Source organism: Camelina sativa, chromosome 3 (genome assembly GCF_000633955.1).
Source record: "Camelina sativa cultivar DH55 chromosome 3, Cs, whole genome shotgun sequence".
NCBI classification, from domain to species: Eukaryota; Viridiplantae; Streptophyta; class Magnoliopsida; order Brassicales; family Brassicaceae; genus Camelina; species Camelina sativa.
This window is the reverse complement of record NC_025687.1, coordinates 18,530,367-18,550,647: the sequence shown is the minus strand read 5'-3', so window position 1 is coordinate 18,550,647 and position 20,281 is coordinate 18,530,367. Positions and strand designations below refer to the sequence as shown.

The 20,281-nt window shown below is 35.3% G+C and overlaps 2 protein-coding genes across 5 annotated transcripts; one reads left to right on the top strand and one right to left on the bottom strand.

Moving 5' to 3' along the window:
• Nucleotides 1,484-3,449, top strand: LOC104777491 (ethylene-responsive transcription factor ERF055). Of its 2 annotated transcripts, none has more exons than XM_010501760.1 (2): nt 1,484-2,898; nt 3,043-3,449. In XM_010501760.1, exons 1-2 carry the CDS (start codon nt 2,190-2,192, stop codon nt 3,282-3,284), a joined length of 951 nt encoding a protein of 316 aa, XP_010500062.1. In that variant the 5' UTR covers nt 1,484-2,189; the 3' UTR covers nt 3,285-3,449. The 2 variants fall into 2 exon arrangements, with proteins under 2 accessions (XP_010500062.1, XP_010500063.1); XM_010501761.1 differs by having other exon boundaries at nt 1,484-3,015; nt 3,160-3,449.
• Nucleotides 4,388-7,579, bottom strand: LOC104777490 (endoplasmic reticulum-Golgi intermediate compartment protein 3). Of its 3 annotated transcripts, none has more exons than XM_010501757.2 (13): nt 7,129-7,579; nt 6,963-7,036; nt 6,786-6,869; nt 6,625-6,705; nt 6,321-6,401; nt 5,986-6,078; nt 5,539-5,718; nt 5,386-5,453; nt 5,259-5,310; nt 5,116-5,169; nt 4,974-5,031; nt 4,782-4,848; nt 4,388-4,674 (listed from the first exon to the last, which is right to left on the bottom strand). In XM_010501757.2, the coding sequence occupies exons 1-13, from the start codon at nt 7,268-7,270 to the stop codon at nt 4,593-4,595; spliced, it is 1,116 nt and encodes a 371-aa protein (XP_010500059.1). In that variant the 5' UTR covers nt 7,271-7,579; the 3' UTR covers nt 4,388-4,592. The 3 variants fall into 3 exon arrangements, with proteins under 3 accessions (XP_010500059.1, XP_010500058.1, XP_010500060.1); XM_010501756.2 differs by having other exon boundaries at nt 4,939-5,031; nt 7,129-7,578; XM_010501758.2 differs by lacking the exon at nt 4,782-4,848 and having other exon boundaries at nt 4,939-5,031.

Genomic DNA, 20,281 nt, shown 5'->3' with positions numbered 1-20,281 from the left:
ATACCGCAAAAGTGGCAGAGAAATGAGAATGGATGCCAAATAGAAGAGAATTATGAGGCCAAGTGGCGGCACTAAAGAGATGTGACCTCGTTTTATTGGCTTCGACTTCTGTTCTGCATGGAATCTTCAATATCAAGAGTCCAAGTTCCGTGAGAATGTTAAAACCTTTTAGCACACTATAATACTTCTTAGGATGTTTTCGCTAAAATATCTAAATTAAAAAATCTTTATTTTTAACAAGTTCAATCAATCAAAAATAATAATACATAATATAAAATATTAAACTAATCTAAAAGTTGCATAAAAACTTCAAAACATCATATATTATGAAATAAAAAAATTCTCTAAAACATCTTATATTTTGAAACCAAGGGAGTAATTATCTTAAAAAAATTACAAAACTTAATCACGTTAATATCACGGATTCTTCAATATATCTAGTTACAACTTAATTGTAGGATCATCATAACTGTCCTTTTTAACATATCACTATTTAAGAATTTTATGAGTATTCAGTTTTGTTTATTTCAAATTATTTTAATACTCCTTCAATTATGATTAGGAAAATTTGATTTTTAAAACCATAACTTTTTTTAAAAAGTTGAAAAATATGCCAACATATCGATGGATGCATTAAATCTTTAACTTCTAGACGAGAGTATTTCTGTTCAATTCACAGAAAATTAAGGATTAATATACAAAATTAACAAAAATTTAGAAATCTAATGCGTCAATCGACAATTGTGTCAGTTACCATTTTAAAGTTGTATTTTTCATAATATATATTGTTGGGCATAATTTTAGTCATGTAAATTATAATAGATGAATTCTATTATAATTATGATATATTTTACAAATAATAGAGGGTTAATACATTCTCTATAATATTGAGTTAATACCAACTGAGACGGTGAACATTGAGTTAATATGGACCGTAACGGTAACAGACCGTAACGGTAAGTAATGAGTCCATACGGGCCACAACAAGATATGGCTACCAATATTGTTAAGAGAATATTCGAGTCTATCTCTTGAGGAGAATATTCAAAACGACCTTATCTCATGTAGAGGCGGTGACTCAAGCCCAAATCCCATGAAGATTAGGGTAAAGAGACTTCTCTATAAAAAGAAAGCGATATTGACACAATACGAGACGAAATCGAGAGCAAAACAAGAGACCCAAAACACAGCCACACGACTCAATTCCGAAGCATTGCTAGGATTCCTAAATTGATTCGTTATGCCTTAAACTTTTGTATTTGAACTCGAAACTTTAATCAATAAAAACGACTATTCAACATCTATTTCTTATTTCCGTAGTCTCTAAACGAATCGATTACTTTTACCCAAACATATATATTGATTATATGTTTCTTATATAGCGTGATTCAGATACATTATTTTAGGATTAATATATGAAATATTTTAATATTTTCTTCATTGGAGGAGTCTCTATATAAACGCTGAGAGTTGGGTGGGTATCACCAAGGTGAGCTTGAGAGCATCTTCCCAAAGAAAGAGAGAGAGAGGTGTGTGTGAGAGAGAGAGGGTGAGTGTGAGTGAGAGAAGAAAAAAAATTGATTGAGAGGTTAAATTTTGAGTGAAAGATAGGGTTTATTTCTCCTCTTCTTGTTTTCTTTGCTTCGTTTCATCTTCAAACCAAACCAAACAATCAAAACTCTTCCTTGTCCTGTTTTCGTCTTTCTTGAAAAAAAAACACACAAAACAATTCTTTTGAAGTGTTGCTTTATGAGTTTATTATATTTTGTCAAAACTCATCTAAACGACAAATTTTTGTAACAAAATTGTATTTGAAACAGTTAGGTGTTTTCTAGAAAACGAGATCCATCTTTGTTTTCCAAAAAAAAATAAGATTATGAATTTCTCTTAGTATATTCTGTTAATTTTTTCATTCTTTTATAGAGTTGATCAAACTTCATGGGCATTTTTTAGTTCCCTTCAAGTTTTGATCCTCTTAATATTTATTTTTTGTTCATATCTTTATTTTAGTTTTGATCTATGGAGGTTGCTTATTTCAAACCTCGTTGATCAAATTTATTTTCTGTAAAAAAAAAAAAAAACCAGTCTTTGAATTTTTTTTTTCTAAAAAGACAGGTTTTTCATCTAATTCTTTTATATAATCCTTTTTTCTTTGTAGTATTTTTTTTTCTATATTTCAGGAAACTCCGATGGCGGATTTCTTCGGCGGCAGCGGCGGCCATGGCGGCGAGCTCATGGAAGCACTTCAACCTTTTTACAAAAGTGCTTCCACGTCTGCCTCAGATTCTGCGTTTGGATCTTCAAACGCTGCGTTTGTGTCTGCACCAAACGACCCATATTCTTCTTCCTCGTACTATAACCCTCATGCATCTTTCACGACCCCTTACCCGGATCTTTATGCCGGTTCCATGACCTATCCATCTTCATTCGGGTCAGATCTCCAACAACCCGATTCTCTAGAACAAAACTACCAATCTCAGTTCCATTACCAAAACAATATCACTTACCCTCACGAAGACAACACTTGCATGCTCAACTTCATCGACCCGAACCAACCGGGTTTTATGACCCAACCGGGTCCGGTTTCAGGTTCGGGTTTGGTTTCAAAGCCTGCCAAGCTCTATCGTGGAGTGAGGCAAAGGCACTGGGGAAAATGGGTCGCAGAGATCCGTTTACCCAGGAACCGAACCCGACTCTGGCTCGGAACATTCGACACGGCTGAAGAAGCCGCGTTGGCTTATGATCGCGCCGCGTTCAAGCTCCGTGGCGACTCGGCTCGGCTTAACTTTCCAGCTCTTCGATACCAAACCGGCTCGTCTCCGTCTGACTCGGGCGAATACGGTCCTATTCAAGCCGCCGTAGACGCTAAGCTTGAAGCCATATTAGCTGAGCCCAAAAATCAACCGGGCAAAACGGAGAGGTCATCAAGGAAAAGAGCTAAAGCCACAGCTTCTTCGGCTGAGCAGCCGGCTGCACCACAGCAACATTCCGGGTCGGGTGAAAGTGACGGTTCAGGTTCNGCCATATTAGCTGAGCCCAAAAATCAACCGGGCAAAACGGAGAGGTCATCAAGGAAAAGAGCTAAAGCCACAGCTTCTTCGGCTGAGCAGCCGGCTGCACCACAGCAACATTTCGGGTCGGGTGAAAGTGACGGTTCAGGTTCACCGACGTCAGATGTTTTGGTGCCGGAGATGTGCGAAGAGGCAGAGATGCCGTGGAATGAAAATTTCATGCTTGGAAAGTGTCCCTCTTACGAGATCGATTGGGCTTCAATTTTATCGTAAAATATTAGGATTCTGTTCATTTTTATTCTTTATAACTACATGTGTTGTATTTTCTGTTTAAAAATAGGGGTTCGTAGCTGTGCTTAAAATTTGTAATTTGGCATTTTGTATGAATGTAATGCAAGTGTGTAAATTATAAGACTGCTCAAGCTTTTTTTTTGTTCATGCCGTACCATGTAGATTGTGGACACCTCATTTGAAATGAATTTGGTTAGGTCCCAGTTTTTTTGGGTACTATTGTCTCATTTAACATCGCTTCACATTAAGATATACACATACCGTATAGGCAGTACTTAGAAAAGTGAGAAAGGTTATTATGAATACATATTGCAAGTTGGTAACATATCATGATCCTTAAGTTCCGTTCTGCATTAGGACCATTGTGCTCAGCTTAAAAATGATTAAAAAGTAAACTAGACTAATGGAGAACCATATAGAGTGAAAATTTGAAATTTAAATCGTACATTTCTAGCTTATTACTGTTAATTTTAGTCAAATTTCGAAGAAGTCAAAAGAGGAATACAAGAGTGGAAGAAAAGGACCCTTCTTAGTGAAACTTTAGGTGGTATCAAAATGATGTACCAAAATATAAAGTCAAGCCTACATCCATTACATTCCCATGCTTTTTCCTTTAGAATAGACTTTTAAAAGAAAACTTCATGATTTATCCACTTGTATATAGACTAGTAATATTATTTTTCCAAAAATGGTTGAATTGAGAAAAAGTTAGTTTTTATTTTTTAACGAGCAAATATACTTTCAATGGAGAGGAAAGACTCAGATGGTAAGAGAGTATCCAAATTGAGAAACCCCAGGCCAAGACCAAAGGAAGAAACAATGTATATTATACACTAACCGTCTACCAATTGAAAATGAAAACATTCGCATCATTACTATTTTGCTTTCTTTTTTTTCTCCATTCATTGAATCCATACACTAAAATTCAAAGACTGACTCGAGGACTTAACTTTAGATTGAAACCCATAATACTTCAAAAGACAAAAAGTCAAAAGACGATAATTGTAACGCACGCATGGGGCTGTCAAACAGCTGGATTGATACAACCCAGGCCTAGAGACTTATCCCTTCAGTTTTCATTTAAAGAGCGTAACGTATACCAATCTATATTTATGGGCATAGTCATCAGTCTGACAAAAAGAATTAAATAAATGATATCATATTACATTTGACGCGTTTGAGGGGGTATGTATGGAATCGTATTATCCGCAAAACGAAAAGAGAGAGAGAGAGAGAGACCAAACCCCAAAAACAAAAGCTCTCAACTAAATGTAAAAAGATCAGCTAAATTTACCGATTTCCATCTTCTTCTTGATAGCTTTTTGACCATGGTATATAAACGCGTCTATTATCCCAGATACCGTGAAAACACCTGGGCATTTTTACATGTTTCGTTTCAGATTTTGATTTAACCAAAAACTTGTGTTATGGACTAATGGACCTATGGTGTATGTTATAGAGAGAGATAGGTAATCATACCTCCGACTATGGCACAAACATTCGTCAAGAAGTGCAAGAACGATATATGTTCCTCTGTAAATGTTACCTGCCGAGACACCACATTTCTATTAGGAGGATTATGAATATATATACTTTTTCGCTTTATAGAATTGGAGTTGGAACACAACACAGTCACCTTGATTGGTGATAGATCATAGAAGAAGAAAACACCTGGCAAAGATTGCAGTTGACCTGCTTCTGAGCTCTTTACATGTTCAGTCACCGAGAACTGCACATTTTACTTCAAGTTCAGATCATACGATAATCAAAATAAATAGAGCATAAGGTCAAACAATTAAAAGCCTCGCTTCACCTGATTTGATTGAATTGTGTGTCCTCTGATATCTGTGTATACTGTTGGTACAACCTAATAAAAGCAGACGAAACAGAATGGAGTAAACACGAAATTTTAATGATAAATGTAACTAGCATATCATGCTTATCTTGGGAACAAACCTTGATAAAGTATTGGTACATAGCATTAGGTGTGTCTTGACTCCACTGGACTCTGCAATTTTATGTACGTTAGAGAGCATGACAAATTAAGTAGAGTGTGAATGGAATGGCCCAGAATGGTTATTACTTGTCAAGAGGGTTAACGACGCCAGGAAAGTAGTCCCCATAAGTCAGTCTATTGATCTTGTGACTTATCTGCAGGGAGACGTAACATATTGAATTACATAGGATTATAAGCATTACGAATGAAATGACACTGATAGGATAAGTCCTTTCTTACGTTGAAACTGTCTTTTTGAAAAGCAAGAAGATCATGAACGTGCACGCCCGACTGATGAAAGCTTTTCCCAGGAGCAAAGTGGAAGTTCCCAGCCACCTTATTTACCTCCAAGAACCCATAGATATTACACCCTTCCCCTTCTTCATCCTTTACTCTTTGTAGAAAACCTTCTCGTTTACACTGAAACACAAACAGACACGTGAAACATGTTTCAGCTTACAGTCGGGAGAAAAAAACAGTTGGATGCATATATCAGTTTAGAGCCTTACAAGTGCATATCAAATAAACAAACCGCCCACAAGGCGTTAAGACTCTAACAGAAAAGAGGAAAAAGACGAAATCACAAAACAATGAAAGAAAAAATGAAACTATGCACTTGCTACTATCACAATGAAACACAGATGCCAAGAATTCGAAAGGTGAGGAACATATTTCTCAGAAACTAACCTGGTCAATCAAATCTGGATTTGTAACTCCCCAACCTTTCTTTCTATATGCTTCACGAACATCTTCACATGTATTGCAGCAGTCATGCTCTTCCTGTTAGGATAAACAACATAGGTCAAATAAAGCAAACAGATTGAAGAAAGCCAGACTGAAAAAGCACCATCACCTATCCTGCTGACATGATAAAGTATATATTGTACAGAAAACAAGATACACAATGACATCTCTTTTCTGTTTAATCCATTCTAGCACTAAACAATCAAGGGTAATCCTAATATGGACAACCATGATGCAAATGCACTAAGCAGAAAGACAGAGAAAGATAACACAATTACCGCTTCAGCACCATAGCAAGAACCACAGTACGTCTCGTTATGTTCCAGCCTGCCGCCATGTTTCTGCAGAGGTTTTTCAATCTACACAAGCACAAAAAAAGTATGAGAGACTTTACAAGGGCCCAAAAACAAACCACTTTTAGTTCTTGCCTTTATATAGTCAAATTGCCATTTTCCTGCAACTCTATCCTAGTGTGATGACTATAAAAATCCCAGAGAATATAATGAAAAGTATACCAAAACAGTTTCAGTCTTCCATTTACGAAATCACACATTATACAGTCCAGAAAGACAAAGAACAAACCTTAGTAGCGCCTATTCCGTCCTGTCTTGCCTCAATAGTGTTGCCATTAGAATCTAACCTTCTCTTTATAATGTCATGTTTCTGCCAATTCACACAATTGACAACCTTACAACATGTTTCAAAGCATAAAAACTAATACAAATAACAATTTCAAAACATACCACGTCAAGATGAAGCTCTCCACTAATATCCATGGCATCAACACTAAGAATCGAACATGCTAGAGCAGGAAAAGTAATATCAAACTGCATCATCAATGAAACTTATGAGAGAGATCTCCTAGACACTAGAAGAACAAAAAAAACACAGAACAATCAACAAGTCAAAAATCACATTACGTTAATTCGTAACGTCTCTCCCCTTGAAGTATCCACTATAAGCTTCGTCTCGGTGACGGTATGAAGATATAAACCTAAACAACCAAAATCAAAATTCAATACATACATCACGCAAATCATATATACAAAAATCGGAAAGCGAAATCTTAAAAGGTCTCAGACGTACGGAGCTCGGAGAAGAAGAGAAGGAACATAACGAAGGAGGAGAGGAGAGTGATTACGCCGCCGGACAATGTCCGGCTGTAAAAATCCTCATTGATCTTAGGATATGCATCTAGATTCCGCAATTTATTCAAGATCCCGGCCATATTAACAAGTCCAGGAGGGAGGAGAATCTCTCAGATTCAGTTCCCCGGATCCAAAATTCAGCACCGGATTATGAAGGCCGGAGCGAAGTCAGAGGAGAGAAACGTCGTCGGAAGCGAAATTGTCCGAAGATGCAGATCTCGGAGAGAGTGATCGGTGAGAGAAGTTTGGGTTTTGGTTATTTGACTCCGTCTTCTTCTTCTTCTTCCTTCCCCCGTCGGACGGAGTAGCGCGTACGGTCTGCGTAATCCGGTTTGTGTTTGCCGTCTTTCTCTGTTGGAGTAAACGACGTCGGCTCATATTCAACTTTGAAGAAGAATTTAAGAGACTTTTTAATTGGATCATACATAAATTGCTTGATTACTATTTGATAGTAGCAGGCTAGGCCCAAAATTGATACATGATATAAGAAAAAACTGAAGATAATAAAAATTCTAAATGTCTAAATTCGACGACCACTTTTATTGGTGGGCCTACACATATCTTTAAAGACTTGTTTAGATACAAATTACCCTATCATATTTTTTTTGAAAAATAATTAGATTCACTTCTAGAATAAACCAATCAAAATCTTCTATACATTATTTTGGTTAAAAAAATAAATCAAAACTAGGATTTCATCCGCGGTACACTGCGGGACTATATTTTAAAAATTTTAAATATTTAAAATACATATATTATATTTGTTTGTTATTTTGCTGTTGTTTTATTAATTTTTATATTATATACCTATAAGTATTTATTGTCTTTATGGGATGATTTTAATGTTTATATATGATTTTAAATAAAATGGTTAATTTTTTTTGTTTTTAATATAAATGTTACTATGTTATCTAAGTTTTGACCCGCGATACACCGCTTGATTGTGTTTTTTTATGTAGAATAATATAGAGATATGTGAGAAGTAATAGTTATTTTATGTGTTTAATGTATATAAAAATTAATTATTTTCATTTTTAATTTATCAATTAAAATTCATTGTTATAAAAGTAAACACATCATGTTCCTATGTAGTGCATCTATATATATATATGGTGTTTAAAAGAGAATAACAATTAATTTAGCCGAGATAATTTAGGGAAACTATATTATCACCTTCAATATATGTAGAAAATATTAAATGTATAAAATATTAAATGGAAACTATTAATTAAGCCGAGATAATTTAGGGAAACTAACAGATTTTTTCTCTAAAGATCTATTAAAATAGGTTTGAAGATTTTTATGGGATTAAAAAATTAATGTGTAGAGTTGTTTGTGGTAAAATCAAAATGTATAGATGTTGTCCAGCTATTTATGGCAATAAACATATCCAATTAGGTAGATTTAAATAGTTCCATTAATTGAGTTTCTACGAAATGTTATTTTAGGAAAATTGTTAGTGGTTAATGTTGTAAATAAAACATATTAAATAAGCAAAACTTAAAGGGCATAAACCAAAATATACTTCAAAAATAATAATATAGATTAAATTACAAAGCAAAACAGATTAAGGAAACAAATTTTGTATATTTATTTTGAAGGAAAGTTAAATATTGGCTTAGTTTAGATTTTACAATTAGAATGAAATGATGTATCAGTTTGGGTTTACAAATAAGGTGATTAGAATTTAGATTTTACAATTCAAACAAAATTATATGTCGGTTTGGGTTTACAAATAAAGTGGTTAGGGTTTAGATTTTACAATTAATACGAAATTATATGTCGGTTTGGGTTTACAAATAAAGTGGTTAGGGTTTAGATTTTACAATTAAAACAAAATTATATGTCAGTTTGGATTTACAAATGAGATGGTTAGAGTTTAGATTTGAAAATTAAAATGAAATTGTATGTTGGTTTGGGTTTACAAATGAGATGGTTAGGGTTTAGATTTTATAAATTATAATGAAATTATATATCGGTTTGAGTTTATAAATAAGCGGTTTAAGTTTTTAATTTTATAATAATATATACAGATTTTGTTTCTTTATTTTATAAGGAGGTGAATGAATAAGTTCTTAAATGTATTATGACATGTCAAATTCTCATTGGCTAAAATAAGGAGAAGTGAACAAAGGGGTTCACCTTAGGAGTGAACCTAAGAATTGTTCTATTTTTCTGTGTTTTGTACTCACTCGCACAGTTCTAACAATCTCTTTCCGGAAGGTCACCCATTCTCAAACTACTCCAGCATAAACACGTTTAAGTATGAAGTTCTCTCATGACTTGTGACATCCTAGTTTATAGAGAGGTTTAAAAGAATTGATTTGACCACTTATGTCACCAAAATGCACTTATCTTTTCAGTCAAACGTTCAGAGAGAACTCCATATTTAAGTGTGCTCTCCATAAATTTGTCCATTTCGATCGATGCATATTTGGGTTGATCGAATCCTCTCCTTGTTTGAGAATCTCTCCGCATAGTCCCAGAATTCTCTCCCTTGCTCACTCCAGCCTAAAGCTCCTCATTCACTTTTTGAGCTGAAAAGTCCTAAACTGAGCCACCTCGACGCCGAACTCATTGACCCTTCCCCGGACCGCTAGTGACATGCATCCTAGAAGGGGACCCAATGTCAACATTCCTGGCCTTTGACGAGAACTAGAAACCCGGAGGGAGTTCTAGTCCCAACAAATACGTCATCATTTATTTTTATGTGATATATTTTTATTCAAAATATTATTACATATATTTTGTCGTAGGTGATCTTCAAGAGCTTCGAGGGTGAGTGAAAGAGGACTTTGTTGTGGCTGCTTTTCTGGTCAACTCTTTCGAGTTCTCCTTTAGGTGTATAGGTCTCTCTTTTTGGGGCGCAAGAAAACACATCAAAAACCTAGGTTTACACTTGTATTTGTAGGTTCAGGATCAGTTACAATTTTAGGGCTAAATTTGTATCTTTATTTTATATTAAGTGGAGGACAAAGGCTTGAGGAGGCCATGAATAATTTATGGTGAATACTTTATTCCGGTCACGTGAGCTGTGACCTCCCCCAAGCACAGCTTCACACCGGTCACACGCCTAGTGACCAGTCTCGGACTTCTTCAATCAGGTGTAATATCTATTTGGTAGCTTGAGATTAATTCTTCTTCAAAGATAATTTTGACTCTTCTAAGCTATTAGAAGTTTGTAAATGTAGGATTTGTTTTTTTTTTCTTTTCTTGTCATAATATATATAGTGAACATATAATTTTTATATAAGATCATAGTCACTGTTTCTCTTTACAATTAACTTAAATTTTTATAAATTTATATTATATTTAAACAAATGTTTAAGAGGGGGTTACTTTACTGTTAAGAAATACTCTGTCCGTTTTTTTTTTATTTGACGTTTTAGAGGTTTTTGAGTAGATTAAAAAACGTTGTAAGTTGACAAGTTTAACCTCACAAAGAACATAAATTTACCATTTTATTTTTAATACATAATTATTTGTCCTTTCTACAATCTAAATCTAAAAACAATGAGTATGAAAAACAAGATGGAAAAGTAAATACCGCCAACTACGTCGGCCTGATTATGACGGTGAAGGACTCGATCAGAGCGGCTGATGTGTAATCCACCTGCAGCGGACTCGATAGGAGCGGCTGCTATGTACTCCACCGATGGTGGACCCGATCAGAGCGGATGCTGTGTACTCCACCGACGGCAGACTGCAATCCTTTGTTGATCTCAGTTCTTCGTTTTATTCAACCACTTCCAATTCTTTTTCTTCTTCTCGATCTTCCTATGTTTCTTTTTCTATTACTACTTCCTCTTCTATTCAATATATGGAGTAACGAGCCAAGATGGCTAAGAATTTTTTTCCTTGTAATGATAAACCACACAATCCTATAAGTGATGCTTCAACCTGACACAGCTCTATCTAAGTCACTAGGTTTGTAAAATTATTTAATTTGTTTCTCAGATTTGATTTGGGTTTATTCTTAAACGACATTTGTCTCACAAATAACCTTCTTTTTCTCTGTTCTTGTGGTCATGATTTTGTGACCCAATGTAGAGCTTTGTATTTAAGGTAGTGCGTATATCACTTTTATGTTAGAGACATGTTATGTGATTACCTGAATAACATTTTCGCTTGCTTGCTTCCCAAAGCTTATGTAAATCTCCTCCATGGCAGTGATGGATTTGTCTTTTCGTGTTTCCTCATTTTCAAAATATGAGAAAACGCTTCTCAAGATGGCTGCTTGTATTGTTCTGATAGCTTTAGTGGTTTAAGGATAATGATGAATTCATAATAGCTCGATCATATTCATACATGGTGCTGTTTGTATTTTAATAGTCAAATGTGTTTAATTCTTCATCTCCATTGACATTTTGTAGGCATAAGCAATCAAATTGATCGTGGCAGCAGTCCTACTAAGTGTTGGACTAGGCTCTTCTAGAAGGAGGAATCGTCTGAGGAGTTCCTAAATTTCAAATAAAAATCTAAAAACTCCCCCATATAAAACCTTTTTTATTTTGATTTATTTTGAAATCGAAAACAAACACAATTACAACCTTACCCTAGCTAAAACTCAAAAATTACCAAAAATACCTAGGTTTTTTTCCCCCACCCACAAACCAAATCGGATCTCTCTCGGATCTATCTACCCCACTATTTCTTTTGATTCCAAATAAAGGTTATCTCTCTCTCTCTTCGTGAAAAACTAAGTAATACTAATCGAGAGATCCTTTGCTCTCTTTGATTTTTGTGTTGTTCGATCGATTGTGGAGACTCATCGATTGTTAGCAGTAAGATGGTGAAGACGAGGAATAATAAGAAGAGAAAACTTGCCGAGGAAGAACAAGATTCGGAGCCGGCGGAGAGTTCTCAGCCGGTGGATCTCCTTGCAGTTGGTGAGGACGAAGTCGAAAGGAGTGATAAAGAGGATGAGGGAGTCGAGTCACAGACTGCGGGAGATGATGAGAAGGGAGACGAAGAGGATGTCGGAAGTGAAGAAGGAGAAGAAGAGAGTGAACTAGATCTCGATGGTGAAGAAGAAGTAGATTCAGACGCATCCTTGGGAGAGACCGACAATGGTATGTAGTATCGATTGATTGACCATGTAGAAGTAGGGAAAACATATTTTCTAGGTTTGTAATACATATTTTCTGGGTTTGTAATACTAGAATAACATAGTATAACTGTTTGGGTTTGAAAAACTAGTATATCTAGGTATAACTATATGTATTATTGGGGATAGGTTGGAAGAAACTAACCCAAGTTCGATCCACCCTGGAAACAAAAATCATAGTTGTGTGGAAAGTTTTTCAATTGGTCCTTGGCCCAATTGGTTTACCTGGTAATCAAAAATGCAAGCGGCCTGATTACCCCTAGCATTAGTCGGAAAGCATTCCAAACTCGGGATAGACAGTGTGGTGGCTCTTCGAGGAGAAGTCCACTCTGAAGGACTTCGGTGCGTTTCTACCGAGGCTGACCGGATCAACCGATAGGGTTTATCAAAAAAAAAAATCTATATGTATTAGAAAACTTGGTTTTACTTGGTTAAACTAGTGTGGTATAACTTGGTAAAATTTTATACAACTGTTTGTTGCAGGATTCCGATGATGAACCGATTGCACTAAATTTATATAAGTGTACTTCCCAGCGGTGGAGTATAACAAGAAGATTAAGTTATCTACGAGGTGTTATATAAAGGAAGTTTTGACAACCTTTGATAAATTGAAGCATCCGCTCACTACGTTTGAGAGGAATTGGTTTAAGAACCATACACAGTTCAAACACATTTGGCACTTGCCAAGGGACGAAAATCACAAGGTTATGGGCATGTGGATGCTCCTTCTCCGAGCGACATGCATTGAAAAGAAAAGGGAAGTTTGGTTCGTTGTAAATGGCGCTCCCATCCATTATGGTATCAAGGAACACGCCATGATATCAGGATTCAATTGTCGTAACTATCCAATTGACTATAACAAAGCTGGAAGTAAGAACTTCATGAATAATTTTTTGAGTCGTTGTAGGTTACTCGTGAAGAAGTGAGAGAAAAGCTCAAGGACATGGTACCTATGGAACGGTCTCAAGATAGGTTGAAGATGGCTGTCCTATACTTCTTATCCAGCATTATTAGAGCACTGATGAAGACAGGAAAATATGCACCCGAAATTGATGATTTTTTGCAAAACGCGGTTAATGATCTTAATTATTGTAAGACGTTTCCTTGGGGGAGATATTCGTTTGATTACATGCTCGGATCAATAGCTCACACGATGGATCATTTTGACTGGACCGTCACAGAAGGTGTATTATGGCCGATTCCAGGTTTCTCTATTCCTATGGAGGTAAGTAAAATGTAAATGAGATATTGGATGTTGTTAATTGTTTTTATAATTGAAGCTAAGTTTAACTATATGTTTTTTGTCTAGCTTTTACCATTTGAGGCGATTCAACATTTGAGGAATAAATTCACAGAAGATAAACCATGTGCAGACGTTAAATGTCCTAGGATGTGCAGGAGAAAATTCAAGAAAAGCGAACTGAGAGGGTTTCCTCTTGAGTAAATTACTGATGAACTTGGTACAACTAATGTTAGGTTTTATAGTTATTCTTACTATCTTATTTATCCTTTGGATTTGAATGAGTTTCGGTTAATAGGTTTTTAATCTTTATATGTTTACATGACATAAATAGTATCCTAGCACTTGAATATGATAATGAGAAGTCTCTTTTGGCTGGAATTACTTAAGAAGATGACGTCGATGATGCACATGATATTGTTTTTAACAGTTGGATGAAACGTATGCATAAAGGATATCATGTCAGGTTTGAATACATGTTCAATGAAGATGTTCAGTCTCGAGGAGTAGGAGGTGTAGTAGGAGGTGTAGTAGGAGGAGTCGGAGGGGAGCCTGAGAACGTGAACGAGGAAATAACCTTGATTGAAGGACCCGTCAACCGTAGTGTAGCTGATTTGGTGGATCTTGTAAACACCTTTAAAAAAGAGATGAGAGAGAAGATGAAAGTAATTGTGGATAGGCTTGATGGGTGGGAAGAAAAAGTCGCAACATTGAGAGAAAGAGTTGCAAAAATGGAAGAGAAATCAAAGGTAAGATTTGATTTTTTTTGTAGTACTAGAGTACAATAGTTAGTTGGTAATACTTGTTAACACTAGATTATTGATTGCAGACGCGTGAAGATACGGCTGGTCCTTTAGACCCTGGAGACCATTCAGACCCTGCCCAAAAGATACGGCTGGTCCTTCAGACCCACCACCGAAGCGTATGACAAGGTCAACGAGAATGCAAGAGTGAAGACTATATCTTCGTGTTTTGTATGGTTTTTGTAATCATTGGATGTTGTCTCGTTTTCGTCTTTCAGCAACTTGGTATTAATATCTTAAGAAAACTATGTTGTGTTGTTTTTAGTTGAAATACTTGGTATAACTTAGTATTAATATCTGAAATTATTTTCGTCTTCGAGTAACTTGGTGTAACTTGGTAAAACTATGTTGTGTTGATTTTATTTGAAATACTTGGTATAACTTGGTATTAATATCTTTAATTATTTTCGTGTTTTGAGTAACTTGGTAAAACTTCAGAAAACTATGGTGTTTTACCGGGTAGAACTTGATAAAAATTGGTTGGTAAAACATGATAAAACAGAGAATTCTTAAGGAAAATCTTACAACACATAGATAAAGGAAGATAAGGAAGTCTTACAACACATAGATAAGTAGTACAAACAAGATAAGTTCTGGGAATCAAGGCCTACGCAATACTAATTCCTTCAGTTTTGCAATCACTTCTGCATTGGCATCCGCAATACTCATCACAAACTCTTTTAGGTTTGTAATCTGCATACGCATTTGCTCCATCTGAGATTCAAGGATTCCGAGGGTTCGGAGCTTGACGGACTGCTCATCAACCTCCTTCCTTAATTTACTCACATCTTTTTGACAGCATCATCCCCATTTTTACGAACATAGAAGCCATTGTCCTGCACATAAAGATAAATACACTAGAATTTATTTATGACGACAATAAATGAATCAATGCCATTACAATAAAATCGCCTTAAACACAATGCATTTGAAATATCTCCTTCCTTCTTCCACTTCGTTTGGAGAAATCTCTTCGATGATGCTTGCACCACAACGACAAAATTTAGGAATGTCGTAGTCACCATCACCATCACCATCAGCGTAGGCATAGTATCCGTCGATTAGTTTTTTGTTCCTTTTCATATCTCTGTAGTATGGTTCATCCTCCTCCATGTTAGCAAACTTAATGAAATTCATATAAGAAATGGAATAATAAGATACCGAGATCGTGAAAATTTAGACAATATTTAAAAGAGATTGAGATTGGAAGAAAAAAATCTTACCCAAGTGATGAATGAGAGAATCTGAACCTGAGAATGTGAAAGAATTGATGGATAATGTTGGATACTGAAAAGATCTCGAGAGAATGTATTTGGAGATTTTTGAATTACTGGGTTTTTTTATGAATTTTAAGGTTTTTTAAAATTATTGGGAAATATTAGGGGAGGGAAATCAAAATTTTGGGAAATTTTTAGTTGTATTCCCACGTGCGCCGGTTTTCCCCACGTGCGCCGTTATTTCCATCAACATAGTTATACCAGATATTTAGTTGTACCAAAGTCCCACATAGTTGTACTTTTGATGTTTTACAATTTATTTAGCATTACGTACCATTAACATTTGTTTTTCTAGTTATACAATTGATTTCTAGTGTTTAAGGTATGATTTATAGTGTTTTATGCATTCATATTTGTAAAACACTAATTTTTGTAACTTTGTTATCCGCTTATGGATATTATTTAAAAAGTGATCATAAAAGTATAAGGAACATATTGATTAGATTGGTTGATAACAACCTAAATTGATATAGTTTGTAATTTATTTTGGTTAATTTTTTTTAGCATATGTTTATGATGTTTTCAAACCCAAAAATACGTCGAACCAATATTTTTTCAATTTTTTTTAAAATAATTATATTTTTAATCAACATAGTTTTACCAATTGTACCGGTTGTACCACTTGTAAGAGTTGTACCTGTTTTACCAGAGTATAACACAAGCAAAAATATTGTTTTACCGAGTATTACCAAGTTGCAATAGAACTAAAATATTGTATTACCGAGTATTACCAAGTTGCAACAGAACCAAAATATAGTATTACATAGGTCAACATCTTATCAAACAGTACTACTACTACCATTCCCAAATATCAACCATTGGATTCTTTGTCTCGGCCTCCTCTTATTTTGTGTCCTTGGCCGCCTTTCCCCAACCGGTGGATTCCTTTTCATTTTCTTTCTTCCCTGCTTGTTTTTCCGAGGCGGAGGTATGATTTTTTTGTTTTTGATCTCATCTGGAACATCCCATTGCGACCTGTCTGGCACTAAATATCTTGTCCTATAATACGCCATTGCCCACAGTTGTGTCCAATAATATTTTGAACACAAATCATGTAGTTTGATCTCACGAGTTTTATCTTCATGCCTTAAGAATACAATAAAAGCGACTACAACGTGTTAGCAAGGATACCTTTCAATGTCGAATACCTTGCAACTGCAAATTTTATAAGGCTTTCCATCACAATCGACGACATTGTATTCAATTTCGAAACTGTTTAGCTCTGTCACAATCAATTTCTCAGCAACGGGCCATAATTTGTGGAGTATATGTTCTCCACTAAAGGCACCATTTTGTTTTCAATCGATCCAGCCACAAAATCCTTCCGATGGTCAATAAACCATATAGAAAATGTCGCTATGATTATATCAAGCAGAGGTACTACAAAGTACTTTCTTGCATCCTTGAAGAAATTGTTCATAGATTCTACACAGTTGCTTGTATATAAGTTGTATCTTTCTTCAGGAAAACAACACGTTGCCCATTTTTCTTTCACGGTACTCTCCTCAAGATAATCCGCAGTAGAAGGATATCATGTCTTAAACGCAATATATGCACTGTTGAAATTAGCCACTGTGTAATGCCTACTCACCTCCATGAATCTCCATGCGACTACGTCTTTGTTGATGTTTGAAACATGACTTTTGATATTTTGAGACAAATGCCATATACAATATCCATGATGAGCCTGGGGATACACATTAGCTACAACACCGATAAGTCTTGCATTTCTATCACTAATAAATATTAATTCAAAAGTGTCTGGTATAACAGTTTTCAGCATCTCCAAAAACCAAGTTTAACTTGCATCATTCTTACCATCGAGTATACCACCCAATGGTACACCATCATATCCGTTCTTGAGAAAAGTTGCATCCACAATTATCACTTTTCTCATTACTTGAAACCCTTCAATGCTAGCTTCCAAAGCTATGAATAAATACTTGAATCTTTCCATCTCATCCAATTCCACACGTGTTATTGTGCCCTCATTCACCTTCTCTAACATGTGCAAATAGCAATACAACATCTTGTAGCTTTCTTCAGAGCTACCACGCAAATTTGTAATAGCTTGATTTTTTCCTCTCAACGCTGTCGAGTATGATATATTCACACCTAATTTGGTCTTCACAAGATCCATGATCATTTTAGGAGTTGGAGTTTCCATTTTTCCTGAAAAATGATCATGCAAAAGATCTGGAACTAATTATGGTGTTCCATGCCTTCTCACGTTGATGTTGGTTCTACTTTGACTTGCCTAGAGAGCATGTATCCATCTTGGTGTATCTTCTAATCGAGAAAATATCTGTATTTCTAACCCTTGCGGCTCGTAAACCCTAGTTGCAAACATCTTTAGTACATTTAAGCACTAAACATACAGGATCAGACTTCTTAATAACAAAACCATAACTAAGAACAAATACGGCTTTATTCACCACATCTTGCAGTGCCTTATTATTAGGAAATTCTTGATGGAGACTCAAACCCAAACCATCTTCCCTTGGCTCTACAAACCGACTAGCTTCTTCAACAGGTGGAGGCTCTACATATTCATCACCCATATCCGATCTACCTATGTTGTTATCCACACCTTCATCACAAGATACGATTCCATCAGTTTTACTTTTACTACCATCAACCTCCTTTATCGGCTCAACTTGTTCTTTTTCTACATACAAAGTGATGACATTACATCCTACTTCATCATAGTTCATACCAGTAGAACTTTTCACCACTTTCGTCACTTGCATGGACTCTTCCGGATTAGTGATGACCTCCACATACAATACACATCTATGACTCTCCTTATCAATGGACGATAGATAAACTTGCATATCCTCATCGTCAATAATAGTCCATGGATCCCCAATTCCACCAGCAGTGCATTGTAAGTCAACCGAAGTGTAACTTCACTTTCATCTAATGCAAGCTTCTTGTATATCCTAGCTTCTACCATCGACAAAGTTATCTTCTCAACCGATGTCTTCATCATTAAACTATACATGCGACCTTGACATTTAAAATGTATGCTGACGTTCATTGTATCCTGCCACAAGAATATAAAACTCTGTTCAGTATTACCAAGTTATACTAGTTATTACCAGTTTTCCTCGTTGTACTACATTGAACAGTAATACCAGTTTTACTTTCTAACTAGTTATACTACATAAAACAGTGATACCAGTTTTACCAAGTTCAACTATCGCGAAACAGAAACAAACTGAATCATTTAGAGTTCTCTAATCTACAATTCACTATGATTCTACAAATGAAATCTATTTCTTGGTAATTCAAACTCTTAATCGAACTAAAAACAATGAAATAACACCAAATGTACATACCCTAATAATGGAGTCGAGCTCAATGCAGATTCTGGAATTAATATCTTTCCTTCTCATCAATTTATATTTCTGCAATTCACTACGAATCCACAAATGAAGAGAAGAACTTACTTGAAGGCAACTTCAATGTAGATTCTGTAAGGCACAACGCCGATGGAGAAGGGGAGCTTGACAGCAGTGGAGAGGGGGAGCTCGAGCTCAAGCTCGATTTTGTTTTTTTGTTTTTCTTCAAATTTAATTATTAAAAATAAAAAAAAATGGGAAAATAAGAAGGAAATGTAATTTTGTCAGTTCACAATATGTTGAATTGATAAGGGATATGTAGATTTAATAGGGAGATAAGAGATTTTTGAAACAGCAGAGTGGACTCCTCAGAGGATACCTCTTCTAGCAGAGGTTCAAATCTCAGTAATTCAGATCAAGTGCTCTCTTATGGGATCAAGTAGCTGATTTTTTAGCATCTGTTTGTTGATTTTATCTAAAGTCTATAGGTAATTCTAGTACTAGCATTTGTTTGTTGATTTTTATGGGTTTAATGATTGGAATACTGACCTTTTAGTATTCTTTACAATTTAACGAGATAGGTAGGTAAACACGTTTTGACTAAGAGTATGAGAATATAAATAGATTGAAACAAGAATTTTCACTTAGAAGAAGGAAAATAATGGAGGCAAAAATATACTCCCACTACTACAATTTAAATTTGTTGACGTGTCTATATAGTACTTGTAACATGTCATGTTACTAATCATTCTCTATTGCTAACTTTGATCTAAACTTTTCACCTTCAAACAATAAAAATCATTCCTTTGATTTGAATACCATTCCAGCGAATAGTGACGATCATGATTCTGAAAATGGAGATTTTAGAGAGGAAGGTGACACTGTTCCTGTGGCTGAGGAAACAGATATTGAAAGTTGGGATCCTACTGTAAGGATTATAGCATCTTCTGAAAGTACCATTGTAATCGATCTCAACGTGAGTACGACGGAAGAGGATTCTGAAATAATAGAGTTAGATGTCGAGCAGCTATACGAGGTAAATTGAATCATTATCTGTCTTTGTTTTTTTTGGGAAACATATAGTATTATTGATGTCGATTCGTGTTTCTCCATTTGGACTAAGACCAAACAAAAATGAACCGAATCAAGATCACTTAGTTGGAGACCAAGGTAAGTTTACTTGTTATCTTGAAATACAACTTGTATTTATATTTCAAGTATGACGTATGTATGCATTGATATTTGATGGTCTTTGTGCTGATTTATAAAAAATTAACGGTTTGGAGCAGGTCTTAACGCAAACGGTGACATCACGACTAG